The sequence below is a fragment of the Phlebotomus papatasi genome, chromosome 1 (genome assembly GCF_024763615.1).
Source record: "Phlebotomus papatasi isolate M1 chromosome 1, Ppap_2.1, whole genome shotgun sequence".
NCBI classification, from domain to species: Eukaryota; Metazoa; Arthropoda; class Insecta; order Diptera; family Psychodidae; genus Phlebotomus; species Phlebotomus papatasi.
In genome coordinates this window covers 38,682,618-38,697,960 of record NC_077222.1, presented here as the reverse complement: position 1 = coordinate 38,697,960, position 15,343 = coordinate 38,682,618, and the positions used below count along the sequence as shown (strand labels likewise).

Genomic DNA, 15,343 nt, shown 5'->3' with positions numbered 1-15,343 from the left:
AATTGTACAATAAAAATGTAAAGTGAAATTAAAACACTCGTAATGTTGCTCTAGAATGATTTATATTGGGTTTTAATGTGAAATTAACATTGAAATTTATAATGGTGATAAATAGTCTTGAGAGTCTACATAGAAAATCTCTTCATTTAAAGTAATTTTTATGTTGCATCTAATTAAGAGCGTTTCTCACTACAATATGAATGCTTGAGAGGTTCTGAAGTTGTATTCTGACAAAATACCCAATGTTTAGAAAGTAAAGCAATGTTCATTTACATCACTTGGAGCACGAATGAGAAGTATACATCATCTGACAAGGGGTATATAAATCAATTCTGAAAGCCCTGACTAAAGTTGTGCAATAAAAGACTTCTCTTGGCAATAAAAGCGACAATTTTAAGGGATATTTTGCAACAACTTGGCTCATTGACATCAAATTGAGCATCGACACTTTATCCAATTTTCCAAATAGATTGTGTCACTGATTGAGATCTTCGTGAGAATTTCAATCCTCAAAGACATGAACGTAGAATGAATATTGAAGTCACGATACGATTGGAATTTCCGCACTTGTTCACGCGTTGTAAAAGTTGACAAATGAAATTGGGAAAAAGTTGTAACAAGTGAATTCTTTTAAGAAAATACCCCTAAAAGCATTGGCAAATAGAAGAAGTGCCAAAGTTCCTCGATACAGGGGTTTAAGACAAAAGGAATAACGCTTGAAGGATGAATTGCGCACTTGTTCGAAATCAAAATTTGTCCAAGACGTTATAAAATTATTACAGTACTTAGTAACCAGAAGCTAAACCTTATCCATTTCGATGCTGGATTTTGGTTTCTTATTTTTAATACCGTTTCGTATTAACAAAACTATTCCGAATACAATCGAAAAGTGTTCCGGAATGTGCGAGTTATGGACCATATCAACCATATGAATTTTTCTTTGCGTGAATAAAAATTACGAAATTTAATTAAAAAAAAAGAGGAAACATCAGGAAGATTCTTATAAAGATACGACTCAAAATATTTCATGTCTTTTAAAATAATCGATAACAGAAAAAGATGAGAATAGACACATACCAGACAGCCATAAAAAGTACCATAATAAACCTAATTTGCAATTATTACCATAAATTTATTATACTTTTCATTTTTAATGCCCGCTTCTTCCTGTAATTTTTCTACAATTATTACATTTTTAGTCACTTATCGACATGTTATTAAATATTTAATTCCAGTAAGTATTTCAGTTTCATCGCGTTCTTTGATTGGCTAAAGTTTAAAAGCAAAATGAAAGCATTTGACGACTACGCTAATTGGAGAACATTATAGAAAAAATATAGGGTAAGTGCTCATAATTTTGGACAGTTTCTAAATTTGGACACTTTGAGGGTAAAATTGGACACTAAAAATAAATTGATTAAAATGATGGATTTTTATTCCAATATTTGATGAAAAATGAATTCTATCTAAATATTTGTTCTTTTTGGAAGATTTTGACACTAAATACGTTAAATTTTGAATATGATTTGAGTTGAAATTGCTTTGTTGAAAATTCAATGTGAGCAATTGCTTACGAGAAATATGACAGAACTACCTTGTTTACATTAGTCTTATTTAGCTGTGGTGAAGTACTAACAATGTTTCTTCGCTTTTTTGAGTGATATTATTGAATATTCATTGAAAATTGTGTTGATTCACGTTACTGATGATTTGTACATTTGACCTGAAGTGAGATTTGCCTTGTGAATTATATTTTTCGTGTGAAAAATGGGAAATTTTTTAAGACATTCACCAGTGAGGTGATGATTCTTATTTTGGACAGGTGTTTTTCTCACGAAATTTCGTGAAGTTTTAGCTTTTGTGATGACTAGGTTGGACAAATGCCTGGAGAAACAAAGGAGCATCATCTCTACGAAAGAGATGTAGCGAGAAATGCCTTGAAAGGCTCCCGGAAAGGTCAGGGAATGAGCGAATCTGCACGTACTTGGAGTACCGAAGTCAACTCACTTTAATGAATGATATGGAAAGTTTCCGGGCTTCTGTGACATTCTACGTTTCCCTTACATGAACAGGAAGAGGACTTGGTAAGATTGGTTCATTAAATGAAGAACAATGGGCAGCCTGTTGAGGCGGATTAGCTGTCCAAATTTACAGCCAAGTTGGCCAAATTAATGACCAAGTTGTCCAAAATAAGAGTCAAATTCACCTCTGCATATCAATTCATTTTTAAACGTATTAAAACTAATTTTAATAAAAATAAGACGATAAATAGCTTGCTAAGTTTCTAAACAACCCTTCTGAAAAGAGAGTAACAAGAAATGTCAATTAGTATAGAAAATATCGCACTTCAAACTTAGAACTTCGATGCTTATAAGCAGACTGTCCAAAATTATAAGCACTTCCCCTATAATATTCGAAATCGAGGTGCTATTATTCGTCTGTCCGGTAGAGTGTAAGTGATAAAAACTATGAAAAACTCTCGACTGTTTCATTCAAAAGTAATTTCTACGGTAAAAGAAATTAAAGCCAAGAAGCACATGAAGCTCTTTCTCACAAAACATTTCGATTCAAACATTCAAAAATTTCTACAGTGAGACTTAAAAAAAAAACACTCGAATACAATGTAAAGTGCACGATTAAAGGTTGATTTCATGCAAATTGCTCTGACAACATACCGAAATGCTTCACTGGCTCCCGACGAAAGTGATTCACTGCGAAAAATGGCCAGAGGAAAAAGAGATTTCATATTTCATGTTAGTTCAAAAATTGTGTTTTCTTTTAATCACCAACGAGAGCAAAAAAAAACCATAACATATTTTTTGAAACTAACTATCTCGAGTGAGAGAGCGAAAGAGTTAGGTGACACACCCTTCACCTTGATGCAGAAAATTTTCCCATTAAATTATGTATATTTCTAGTAGGTTTAAATTGAGTATAAATTTAACACGAAGGTTACTTACTTTGCGTGATTCATCGCAATCCAATCTTTGCAGCTTCGCATGGCAAAATTGCACCCCAAGTTCTTACCCCACGTCAATGGAGATGCCATGCTGTAATTGGCTTTGTACCATCCGGAATCCTCCATGAGGGCCAAAGTGATTCTCGAGAAGACCGGAGATTGGGTGTGAGTGCCCGTCATTGCCTCATTCTGCAAAATTACCAGAGGTTTTCGGACACATTAAGCATACAAAGAGGAAAATGCCTCATTTGTCTTCGGTCTATCTTAGCATTTTCATCAAGTGACAGAGTTGAGAGTTCATAGATGCAAAATTAATGGCTGATGATTTAGTTAGAAGGTTGCATTTCTCAATAAATTTTGTTATTTAATATTTTGAAATTTTTCAGAGGTGAAAATGCGATTTAGTGACCTTCTTGGTGATAGATATTTTTTTTATAATTTTACGTCAAGGGATTTAGCAATAATTTGTATTTTTTAAATATAAAAAAAATATAATATCAATCTAACGTCAACTTTCAATAAAACTTTTGTAAAATAATTTTATCAAGCGTTCAGTGGGAAAAATAATAATAAGGAGAACCGACGTATGTTCAATTTTTGAACGATAATCCGGTCCGGTGTTCGTCGGGTGGGAGCGCACTAGCCTAGAATAAAACAAGCTTTTTCTTCTCAAAAAAAAAAAAAAAAGAAGAAGAAAAGGCTTTTATTCTGGGTTAGTCCGCTCCCACCCGACGAACACCGGATTATCTTTCAAAAAGAGGAAAAATAATACTTCTCTTTTTTCGAAAAAAGTCGTAGTTGCACACCATCGACAACCAGTGTGATCCTAGGTCGTCCTAGTAATGTACAAGGATAAAAATTTCAGCTTTGAATTTTACGGCCGGTTTCCACCTGACGGTAAGCTAGTTACCACATCTGAATAGCATTGGGGTTTCCCATTGACAAGCAAAGTGCTCGCTTTTCCGCACACTTGTGACGACCTATAACCATCGTCACATATCCTCATCTGCCTAAATTTAAGAAATATAGTTCAGATCGCCAAGACGATACCCCTTTTTCCGTCAGACTCTATACGAAAATTTTTGAATTGAGTCCAAGGTTCACTACGTGATGGTGGAAATAGGGAATGGAATAGAATTGACTGATGCTCAGTTAAACCCTTGAAGCGTTGTGATTTCTAGTAAAGCGTGTGCATGAAACAATTTCTCTAACGCTTGACATAAAGTTAGTCGTAATAGACTTTGGGTTTTTTTTGTCGGCATCGTTTCAAGAGAATTTAATTAGCTTTCTTTTTGTGAAATTCTTATTAAAACCTATTGATTTTTGACTGAGTAATTATAAAAAATGAAAACCATGCAAAGTCTAAAAGTTGACAATAATCTCAAAAATTCAAATGTGAGTTATGCTTAAATAGAGAAATTGACCCGGAAGTATTCCACTACACTGTCCAGAAGATTATAATTCCGTTCAAGGAATTCAAGACTGTTGTTAAGAAGCAATGAGGAAGTGACCAAAAGCCTGGAATTCAGGACAAAGGGATGGAAAAGAAACTGCTTGAGTTTTTCGAGAAACAAGGCAATCTTTCCATGCGTGATGTTGGCAAAAGATGGGAATACGTTGAAGCTTGGTCCATAAAATCAAGAAGAGGAATGGTTTGATAACCTATAAAGCTCAGGTTGCTCTCCATCGGACCGACAGACACCGTCAAAATGCTAAAACAAGATCGCGGAAACTCAACGCTCATCTTTTGAAAGGATTTCAAAGCTATGGGAAAGATGTTTAACCCATCTTGTACTCCGGAAGATGGAGAAATATTGGAGAACTTTGACGAAAAATCTCAGGAAGATCAGTCAAACAGCCGAAAACTTGCCGCATTTCGAGAGGAAGTGAAAGAAAACTATCCGACACCGTGGAAATCGGTTTGTCTACTACTTAATAAAGGGAATTAAGAAGAAGGTGCGAAAATCCGGCGAGATGCCATTGGACTAAGGAAATCAAAATCCCAGAAAAATCCTAAAAAAAATTATCTTTCCGAAAATATTTTTGTTTTTTTATATATATATATATGCTGTGGTTAATGTTTGAGAGCCGTATTTTGGATTCAAGGGAGAAATTTCAGGGAAAATTAAAACACGGATTGACCTTTGAGCTTTTCTCTCCTTTACTTTCCCTACGACGTTTCGGAGGCTTATTTCCTCCTTCCTGAAGTCTACAAAGAAATTTCAACGTGCACAGGCTAATTGTTTTATTATTCCTAAAAATAAAAATACTAAATGCGATTATTATGAGAGTTGAAGAGTCTTATAAGAGAAAAAATACTCCTGGGGCCAAGATTTTGGAAAGATCGAACTGTGTGACCCACCCCACAGCTTCTTCTTCACACTCTGTCATCAGGCGATCATCGAGGTATGTTGATCGATTCAACATGAACTATTGAATCAATAACTCAATTGGAATTTAAGATTGAATATAAAACTTTTGTTCTAACTGTTATAATTTTGAAGTAGATACCACTCAGGACAATACTTGGCATTGTAGAGAGGTGCATAAGCATCAAAATTATTTGAGGAAAATTGTAGTCATATTTATGTGACTTACATTATAAGAGAGTTTTCTTTTATTTCTAGTTCAAAAGACATTAAATATTTTTCAAAGCCTTCGACCCTCAGTATAGGCCATCATTAGTAGGTTCAAAATATTGTTTTTTTCGATATTTTTAGTGTTTTTTCTTTAGATAATTTTACATTATCTCTTATTTACTTAATTAAAATCTTTCAAGTGAACGTAAAAACTTTCATCCTGATAACGTTACACCTAGCTCATAGAAAAGATTCTTCTGAAAATTGTGGAAATTTCAAAATTTCTGACAAAACCAGAAGAATAATTCTCCCATTATGGCAGCTTTTTGTACAACTTCGTCAGATAAAACTTTGAGAAGTCCTTCGCATAGTAATTTTCCCAGAGAGAGGTTTAACTAGAGTAATCTTTGGCATATGTAGGTGACTTGGCTATACCATTTAAACTATTTATAAAAATTAAAAATTCATAAAGGAATAATTGCAAAAAGAAAATCGATATTTCTTTTCGTTCAGGCTATAGGTATGCTACAAATTGAACATACATACATACATTTATTTTAATTGCATTGGCAAAAAGTATCAGTAAAAAAATAATAAAATATATCTAATATTTTTTGTCAGATAAAAACCTGAATATTTAAACAATTCACGTTTTTGTCATTATCTAGAAAGTGTAATTGAAGGTCATTTCAACTCTGGTCATTGACAAGTTAATTAGGCATAAAGCACCTACCTCGAATATCCTTTTCTCCCAGTGAGTTAGGGCAGTTCCTTCACCTCCCTGATCCTCCAACTCAGCCCCCTCCAGAACACTGCAGTTGAAATGCTTCCTGGCTTCCTCCACAACCCTCGGCGTCACCATCATGTCAATGGCACGACGAATATGCCCTCCTCGGATAACCCAGTGATCCCTGACGATGCGCTTGATGGTTGCATTGCTCCACTGATGAATCTGTAGATTTTCATTAAGATAGGGCTTCCCCGTGTCTGGCTTCCTCGGTGTCCTGGGATTGCCCTTTTCGTCCCTGAAGAAGGCATAGAGGCTGACAGAGAAGCCCAGTGCATGGAGAATTTCATGCTTGACCGTGGACAGGAGTGTTTGAAGCTCATGGGGCTTTGTACTGATGCTCAGCGGGCAGAGATTTGCATGACCGGCAATTGGTCTGTCGAGTGCAGCTTCTTGCTGACAATGAGCCGCATAAGCCACAGTAAGTCCCTTGTGACATCGTTCAGTTTGCCGTGCAGACACGTAAAAGATAAAATCCGTGTTTGCAATGCCTGGGCCAGCTTCTGAACCAGTAGCCTCACGGCAATCCTGACCTGTCGCATTGCACGTCCGACAGACATCTAAATGCTTCTCCGGCACAACCACTTCACCGCACATTGTTACCGCCTTGCAAGAGTCAATGCAATATGTCAGGGAATTCTTTACAAATACCTGACTACTCTCGCATTTCCTGCAAAATGTCCAGGGATTTGAATTTTACATTTGAGGAGCAATTGTTAGGGCTTTCTCATACTTTTGCTCCAAGCACGAGCTGTAATTTCTGAGGAAATCTCAAGCTTTGCCCGAGTTGGACAAATCTCCTCAAGATGGTACCTTAAGTTACCAATGAATCAGAATAATGTGAGTAATAAGAAATGGTATCTAAGGGAGAGAAATTCTTGAAGATGAAAGTACGACTCTCATGAAATGATAAAATACCTTCATCAAACAATCCTTTTTCGACTCAATAGAGTTGAAAAGTCTAGACAGAATTCCTTTAAGCAACGAAGTATCGGTATTTTGTATAACAAATCTCATCAACAAACAAAAATAAAGAATTTAAAATATGGTTTACTAATTTTGATGTTCTTAATCAGATATAAAATAACTTATAAAATTTTAGAGTAATATAATATATTTAAATGAGTTATATATAGGTAAATTATTGTTATCGTGACGAAAATTAACAATCGTGGGTTGAATTTGTAAAATTATATTAAATTTGCAAATTGTTATAATGGGGGGAAATTAGGCACCTTTGAAATAGGGCTTTTTTCTCTCATTTTTAAAAGGAATTAAGGCTTATTATAATCTAATTTAGCTTCCCAATTTGTTAATAGAGCTGAATCATATCTAGAAAAAAATATTTTGTAATATTGTTCGTAAATGTTTGTGAAATCCTATGGAGGACTTACGAAATGCTCGTGAATCATATAACCCACAAACAAGTTCGTAAAATTTTGTACTTTTTTCACAAACTTTATTCGTAAAATGTTCATCTGACGAACATTTTTTGTACTTTTACAAACATTTGTTCATAAATGTTCGTAAACACACAAAAAATGTTCGTAAAATTTTGTCATTTGTTCGTAAAATTTTGTTAGTCTGGCAAAAATGTACGAACAAATACGAACAAATGACAAAATTTTACGACAATTTTTTCGTGTGTTTACGAACATTTACGAACAAATGTTTGTAAAAGTACAAAAAATGTTCGTCAAATGATCATTTTACGAACAATGTTTGCCAAAAAAGTACAAAATTTTACGAACTTGTTTGTGGGTTATATAATTCACGAGCATTTCGTAAGTCCTCCATAGGATTTCACAAACATTTACGAACAATTTTACAAAATATTTTTTTCTGTGCATGCTAAAGTCCAGTTCCATTTAAAAATTGCATAAAAAAGGCAGATTTCAAAGGTACCCTATTTCAAAGGTGCCCTATTTCCTCTTTAGTCAAAAAATCAAGCAAAACTGTGGTTGAAAGTTCTGGTTGAATTACTACAATTATCGTATGTAATAGAATTAATACGATCAAAAAAGTAATATTTTAAACTGAATATCGTAGCAAAAAGTTCGATTTTCAACTATTATTAGATGAATTCATCCTTCGTTTTCTTATATTTTATGCAATGGCAGTGAAACTTTTGGAGGAAAATTCAATTCAAATAGCGGTGCCTTTTAATTTTATTAGCTCCGATAATTGTTCAGAATTTACTTAATAAATCGTTGTTCTTTTATTAGACACGATAATTGTAGTACTTTTATTGTGTAGGGAACCCGGGTAAAATTTGACAAAACTTGGGTGTACTTCCAGGTTTATAAAGCTGTTTTTATGAGCCCATAAGGAGCTTCTAAAATAAAAATTAGAAGTTCGGCTCTTGCTTTGCCTTTCACAGCCATATGTATTACCCTCCCGACGTATACGTTTAAATGTAGAAAATGTTCTCAAGGAAATACACTCATTTCTTACTCTTAATGGACATACGGGGCCGTGAGGAACCCAAGGGTGCACTATGAGGAAGTAAAGGGGTCTTCCCTCTTGTAGAGGAATTCTGTAACAGCATAACAATGTCATATGACAAATTTAAAATTTTGTATATGTTATATCCGAAGGAATTGATCATAAATCAGACTGATATCAGGTACTAAAAGCTTCATAAAGCTCCTTGCAATGGGTATTCCATGCTCACTAGGCTTTAATATTGACCTGCTTCCGAATTTTACCACAAAAATTTGTCATATGACATTGTCATACTGTTACAGAATACCCCTTCTGGTAATAAAATGAGACAAATTTCCTATTAATTCGCTTTGTTACCGGATAAATTTAAAAAATATATCTAGATAACATATTTTTATAGGAAATTTATTCATCTAGGGGAAAACTTTGATCGTTCGCACATACGCTACCTTCAAACACTTCGTATTTCTTCCGTATTCATTTATGAATCTTACCTATGGCTATATATTTCAATAGCTAGTCTTAAGTCCCACCTTTCCTGAAAAACTTGGGAGTCTAATCATTTTTCCCTAGTTTCAGGAAGCAAAAAATAAAAACAGGTCCAAAACTGTAATTTTGCTGTGCAATACTTCAGACGATTGTGCACAATTAATAGCACTTTTCTGAAAAACGACTATCACAGGAGGTAGAGGAGTTATTAGGGTTCAGATTTATGTAAAAATCTTTTAGGCTGAAGAAGGCCGCTTTTATGGGTGGAAGAAATTTCACAAACTTGACTCACATTGATCGATCGCACATAAAAGTCATTGCTTCTTCGCACATTTTCCAGGAAACTTCATTTTAGATGCGATCCCTCATATTCACATCTATTGCAATCTACCGAATTGATCCACCACTAAAAAGTAAAACTTAAAAATCTTAAAGTTGATAAACAAGATGTAATTTGACTAAAATAGGCCGCAGTTGAGTAATTTTTAAGAAATTTTGTATTTGTTTGATGTAAAAATATTTTTCAAGCTTGCACAAACTGAATGTACAATGAAAGAATCACATCTACAATAAGTTCACACAGTTTACAACTGGTTTTTGAGAATCTTTGACATAACCTCTCTTATTTTGTGTTGTTTTTCACGTCAAAGAATGAAAATTTGTCCGTAAGAGAATTTTTTTGTGAAAATTTTGGCCTGTTCACCCTCTGAAGCTCAATCTCTGTGCTAAATTCCGATTCCTGCAGCTGCAGGAACAGAGAAATTTTCAATGATGCGCATTTAAACATTTTTGAGCTATCCGGCTCCGTAGAGGAATGGTAGAATCTTTGCGGTCTTCTCGCTTGCAGAGTTTTAGTCAATTTTTAGCTTAAAAAACGTATTGATTGGTGTAAATTTGGTGATATTTGGACTTTTCAAGAAAGCATTCACCAGATTTACCGTTTTTAGAGTGAAATTATCATGGAATCAAGCAAAAAAGTGGTTTTTAATGTCACGAAAATATGTCTTAGAAAAGTTCCAAAAAAGTGATATTAAAACGTTTTATTCCTTGTACAAACGGTTTAATCAAGTAGATTAAAGTTCCCTTGAAACAATGATGTGCAACTTTTAGTGCACGGTGCAAAATTTAAGGTAAAAATAGGGTGTTCAATGATGACGTAAATCGTGTGCGAAGATGGAAACTTGATTGAACTTTCGCACAAATCGCCATTAAATTTTCATTTTCCTTTAGAGGAAAATATGAGGATTTCCTAAGATTATCTGAGGTGGGATTATGAACCCTATAAGTAAGAGACTTTTTTGGCGTAGTTAGAGAATCGATACGGTTTGCATGGTAGTCAGAAAAAATCACTGAACTTGAACATCATTTATGTGTGCGAAAGTTCAAAGCCTCCCCCTACGCATTTTTAAAACACCGTTGTCTCTATGTGAACGATAAAACGCTTTTCAAGCTACTTTAGAATAAAACACACAAAAGACTGCAAATCGTTTGACCAATGCAAACAACAAACAGCGACACATGGCATTGACGTTTTTTTGCCGTGAGACATCATAAATTGTATTGGTTTTTCTTACTTTTTTGCCCCATACCTTTTGTTACTTTTTACCCCAAGTGGTCGTTCTTAATAAAAAGATTTCTTGAGAGAAGAATCTTTGTAAAATTCTAAAATAGATAACGGCTTCGTATTCAAATAATCCAAATCATTTAGGAAATAATCATCAGTGCATAAATTTTGAGTAATAAGTAAGCAAGGGCGTACCCAGGATTTCAGTTAGGGGGGGGCTAAGTCTCAAATTTTGTTGGCGGGGGGGGGGGGGGGTACATAATTTTTATTTTGAAAAAAAAAACGTAAAACAAAATGGAATAAAAAGTATATATCTATAAAAATAAGATGGTCCTACTTTTCACCAGAGATTATTCTATGCTCAAATTGTAGGTATTCTTAAGAAACGATCATCAGTGTTCTTCGGACGAGTGTATTGTCTCCCATATTATTGGCCACAAATAAAATTAATTTTTAGAAATTATTCGCTACTTTTTACCAAATAACTACAGCAAGGATGCACCCTTCAAGACAAAAAGGGACTAATCAAATCAGTCTTTAGAGAATTTTGATATGCTTCTGAGAATTTCTATCTTTGATATTTTTATTTAATGAAAATTTATTTAAAGAGTTACGATTGTCAAGAAGACTAAAAAACAGAATATTTTTTCCAAATTTCTTTTCCAGCATAATAAAAAAATTAATTCAAGTTCTTAGGAATAAAAAGAACAAGACTTAAACTATATTTTCTGAATTTTAATTTAAAAATTTTCAGGGAACTTAAGTTCAGCATTAGCTGGAAAATGAAAAATGTCTACAGATTTGCAACTAAAACTAAATGATCAAAGGATTTAGAATTAGGACATTGGCATTCATTGGATGGGATTTGAAATTAAATTCCTGGGTGTTTCTGTTTAAGAATTTTCCATTTTTCTGTGTGTGCAAAATACGCCGAAAATCATATTTTTGTATTAAATTTTCCCAAAAACCCAATAAGTCCTGAAGTTCAAGTACGAGTTTAACTCATCAAAGAAGTTCTATGGAAGTTATCTATGGTAAAAAAATTTAAGTTGCTATTTTATTTATCTCGGCAGATAATGAATTTTGATATTTTTGACTTGTGACTTTTTGCCCCAATCTCCCCTATTGTTTTTCCTTCCTTTTCATCAACTTGTGCGGAAATTTGCATATTACAAAGAGATTTCCATACAATTTTTTCCATCTATTATTTTTCTGTAGACTATACATTTTATAATGTAATGCAATGTACTGTACACTGTACACTTGCTTTTGGTAATGGGCTTCCCTTAAATATTAAAGTCGAAATATCTTTAAAAAGCTCCACAATTACATAAATTACAACTTAAATTTCATGTGTATTAGCAAGATTACACCATAAAATTTTAAATACTATATAGTAAGGCCATGTAACTCCGACGATTGCAAAACTCGGACGCCGCGACCGATTTAACTCCGATACATCCACTTAAAATATAATTTATATTTTTATTTCTGTAATTAATTACTGAAGTATCATATTATAACTATTCTACTTTAAGAAAAACCAAAAAAAATATTTTTATCGGTTTAATAAGTGGGTAAGAGAAATATTTTTTAAGCTCGGGTCAGCTGGGTTGTGTACTAAAAATTTAATTTCTGAGAAAATTTTGCTGTTGACAGCTCGTCGCTGGAAAAAGTTTAGTGTTTTTTCTATATAATAAAACATTATTTGCAATCAAAATTATTAATAAAAGTTAGTGTAGTTATTGATCTACAAGGTGAGTAAGAGTTTATTGATAATATAAATAATTCATACAGAAATAAGTGATTTTTGTGAATGTTTACATTTCGATGTATGTCGGATGCGGTGAAAGTCAATGTTTTGGTTCAGAATTTGCATTGTTCAGGACTCTTTTTCTGTTTCAGATGCCAAAGAGAACAAAAGAAAAGACCTATAAGGACAAGCCCGACTCTAAGGAAGGTCTTAGGAATGCCTTGCAGTGTGTACGAGATGGTTCTACCATAGCATATGCATCCAAAACATTTAATGTCCCAAGAACAACACTGCACAACAAATTGACCGGCAAATACCCAGAGGAGTGCCCCAATGGCAGGCCAACAATTCTTTCAAAAGAACAGGAAAAAGAACTTGTCAAATGGATCCTGGGATGTGCGGATGGCTGGCATCCCATCGGGAAGGAACAAGTTCTGGACAGCGTTAAACTCATCTGTGAGGTCTACAAAATTCCAAACCATTTTACAGCTGGAAGACCCGGAGACGTTTAGTTCAGGAATTTTCTTAAGCGTCATCCAGAGCTCAGCATGCGCAAGCCAAAATCCTTCTCATTGGAAAGAGCTACTGTTACTGCTGAAGACCTCACGGAATGGTTTCAGAATTGTCTTGGATATTTCACAGAACACAACCTTCTGAGCATTTTACCAGACCGTGTTTTTAATTGCGACGAAAGTGCCTTCTTTTTGACACCGGAAGATGGAAATGTCCTGTCCAGGAGAGGTTCACGTGTAGTTCCATCTCTTAAAAATTCAGGACCGAAGCAATGTATCACAGTACTCCTCAGGGTGTCAGCTACTGGCGAACTTACTCCTCCAATGGCTGTTCATAAAACTGACATTACTCCAAAAATTGCCATTCACAACGCAGAAGGATGGAAAATGGGAACGTCACCACAGAGTAGAGATGTGCGCCAAGCCGATTTTAGCCGCTCGGCGCGAGCCGCCGCGATTTTTGCTTAGCCGCCGCCGCCAAAAATTTTTAATGCGCGCCGCGGCGAATTTTGTTTATATTTCAATTCAATTAAGTAATTTTTCTGACAATAACCATAATAAACAATTTTCATTCTTATGAAAAAAAATGTATAGTTAGGATAGTTAGTAATTATACTATCTATTGTCAAGAAGCTTTTGCTTAAAAAAATTTGGATATAAGGTAAAGTATCCTGGAGTCGATCGCCTCTCGAGTAGACCACCCTGGGGTCCTCAAGTCGACCGGTGGAAATATTTATTTAATTTATTTGCATTTACAATAATATTTAGCGAATGATTTAACATCATAGGGCCAATTATTTCATAATTAATTCAAATCAGTGAAAATATCATAGAAATTGACCATAAAACCCTGAAAAAAATCATAAAAATACGGAGCGTTAAAGTATTTCTTAAAAAAAAAATCGCAATTTTTCATCAAATTATGGCATACTTTTTGATATTCTTGACTTTTTTCTTAAGGAATTATTTCAATTATTACCCTTACAGATTACTGGAGAATTCAAATTGTTACTTGTGCAAAAATTTTACTTCCATGACTAAGTTGAAGATTAATTTTATATATTAAAATTGAAAGTGCATTTCAAATAAATTGTTCCTCAATTCGACCGGTCGACGAATCATAGCAAGTGAAGCTTTTTTCACTTGAACGTTGTTCTATACTTCCGAATGAATTCATAAAAGTGAGTTTCCCTATTTATTTTATTGATTAACTAAATTTTAAGTGCTATTCATGATGTATTAAACAAGCCAAAGTTAAATCAGTGACTTTTTAGTTTTGTGATTTGTTTAATTTTAAGAAAAATTGGTGGTCGAGTAGAGGAACCCCAGGCGGTCGAGGAGGAATACTGATATTGAAGTGGTCGAGTAGAGGAACACTTCGCACTTTTAAAACATTTTAACTTTTCCTAATGTAAAATTATATTATGACTAAATGAAGTTAACAATTAGATAAGAATCTATTCTATAGTTTTAGGCAAAAACCCTATCAAAAAACACAAATTATAACTGTTTTTTCATAATTTTTTCACAAAATCTATCCTTAAGTGGTCGACATAGGATACTTTACCTTATTATAAAAAATAATAATAATAAAAATCATTCATCAATGCGGTAGTTTGAAAATTATTCACTTTTGTGCTGCAATATTTACTAGATAGCAAATGGCTGAACATCTGCAAAAATATTATGGATTCCTACAACTTTTTACTTTACGATTACGTATAAACATTAAAAAAAATAACTTTAGTATGAGCTCTTTCTTGTATTGATACTGTACAAACGAGCAGTAAAACATCAAGTTTGAGAAGTGACTAAATTTACAACTTTTAAAAGCAGTAGAATTTTCATGAAAGTTTCGATCTTTATGGATAGAAAAATTAAATCCATTTTTGGAAATATTTGTATTTTTTACTTATCAAATTTAATTTTTTGCTGACCAAATAATTTTAATAGTAATAGTAATATTATTAGTAATATTATTTATCATTGATTACGTTCACCAGTTTAATTTTTATTGATGATTTTCGGTTCGTGAAAAGTGTCCCGTCGTTAAAGGGTTAAGATTTTAAACATTTTTTTTTAAAATAATGTTTTAATCAAGTGCATCGAATTCAACATTTCTTACCAAATATTTCAACTGTTATCAAATTTTCATCGAGAAATATTTTTGTTTGTAGATAAACAATTTTTCTATTGGATATTGAATTTAAGTTTATAATTCCAGATAAAATTATTTTCATTTTTACGTGTCTACG

The 15,343-nt window shown here is 33.5% G+C and overlaps 1 protein-coding gene across 2 annotated transcripts in view; it reads right to left on the bottom strand.

Moving 5' to 3' along the window:
• LOC129799666 (leishmanolysin-like peptidase) overlaps window positions 1-15,343 on the bottom strand; it is a 99,064-nt gene that overhangs the window by 16,920 nt on the left and 66,801 nt on the right. The window contains exons 4-6 of one of the 2 annotated variants that reach the window (XM_055843772.1): window positions 6,272-6,995; window positions 2,961-3,148; window positions 2,676-2,711 (exon numbers count right to left, since the gene is read on the bottom strand). In XM_055843772.1, the coding sequence (XP_055699747.1) occupies window positions 2,676-2,711; window positions 2,961-3,148; window positions 6,272-6,995 (948 nt within the window). The remainder of the gene's footprint in view (window positions 1-2,675; window positions 2,712-2,960; window positions 3,149-6,271; window positions 6,996-15,343) is intronic. The other variant, XM_055843773.1, reaches the window with a different exon arrangement.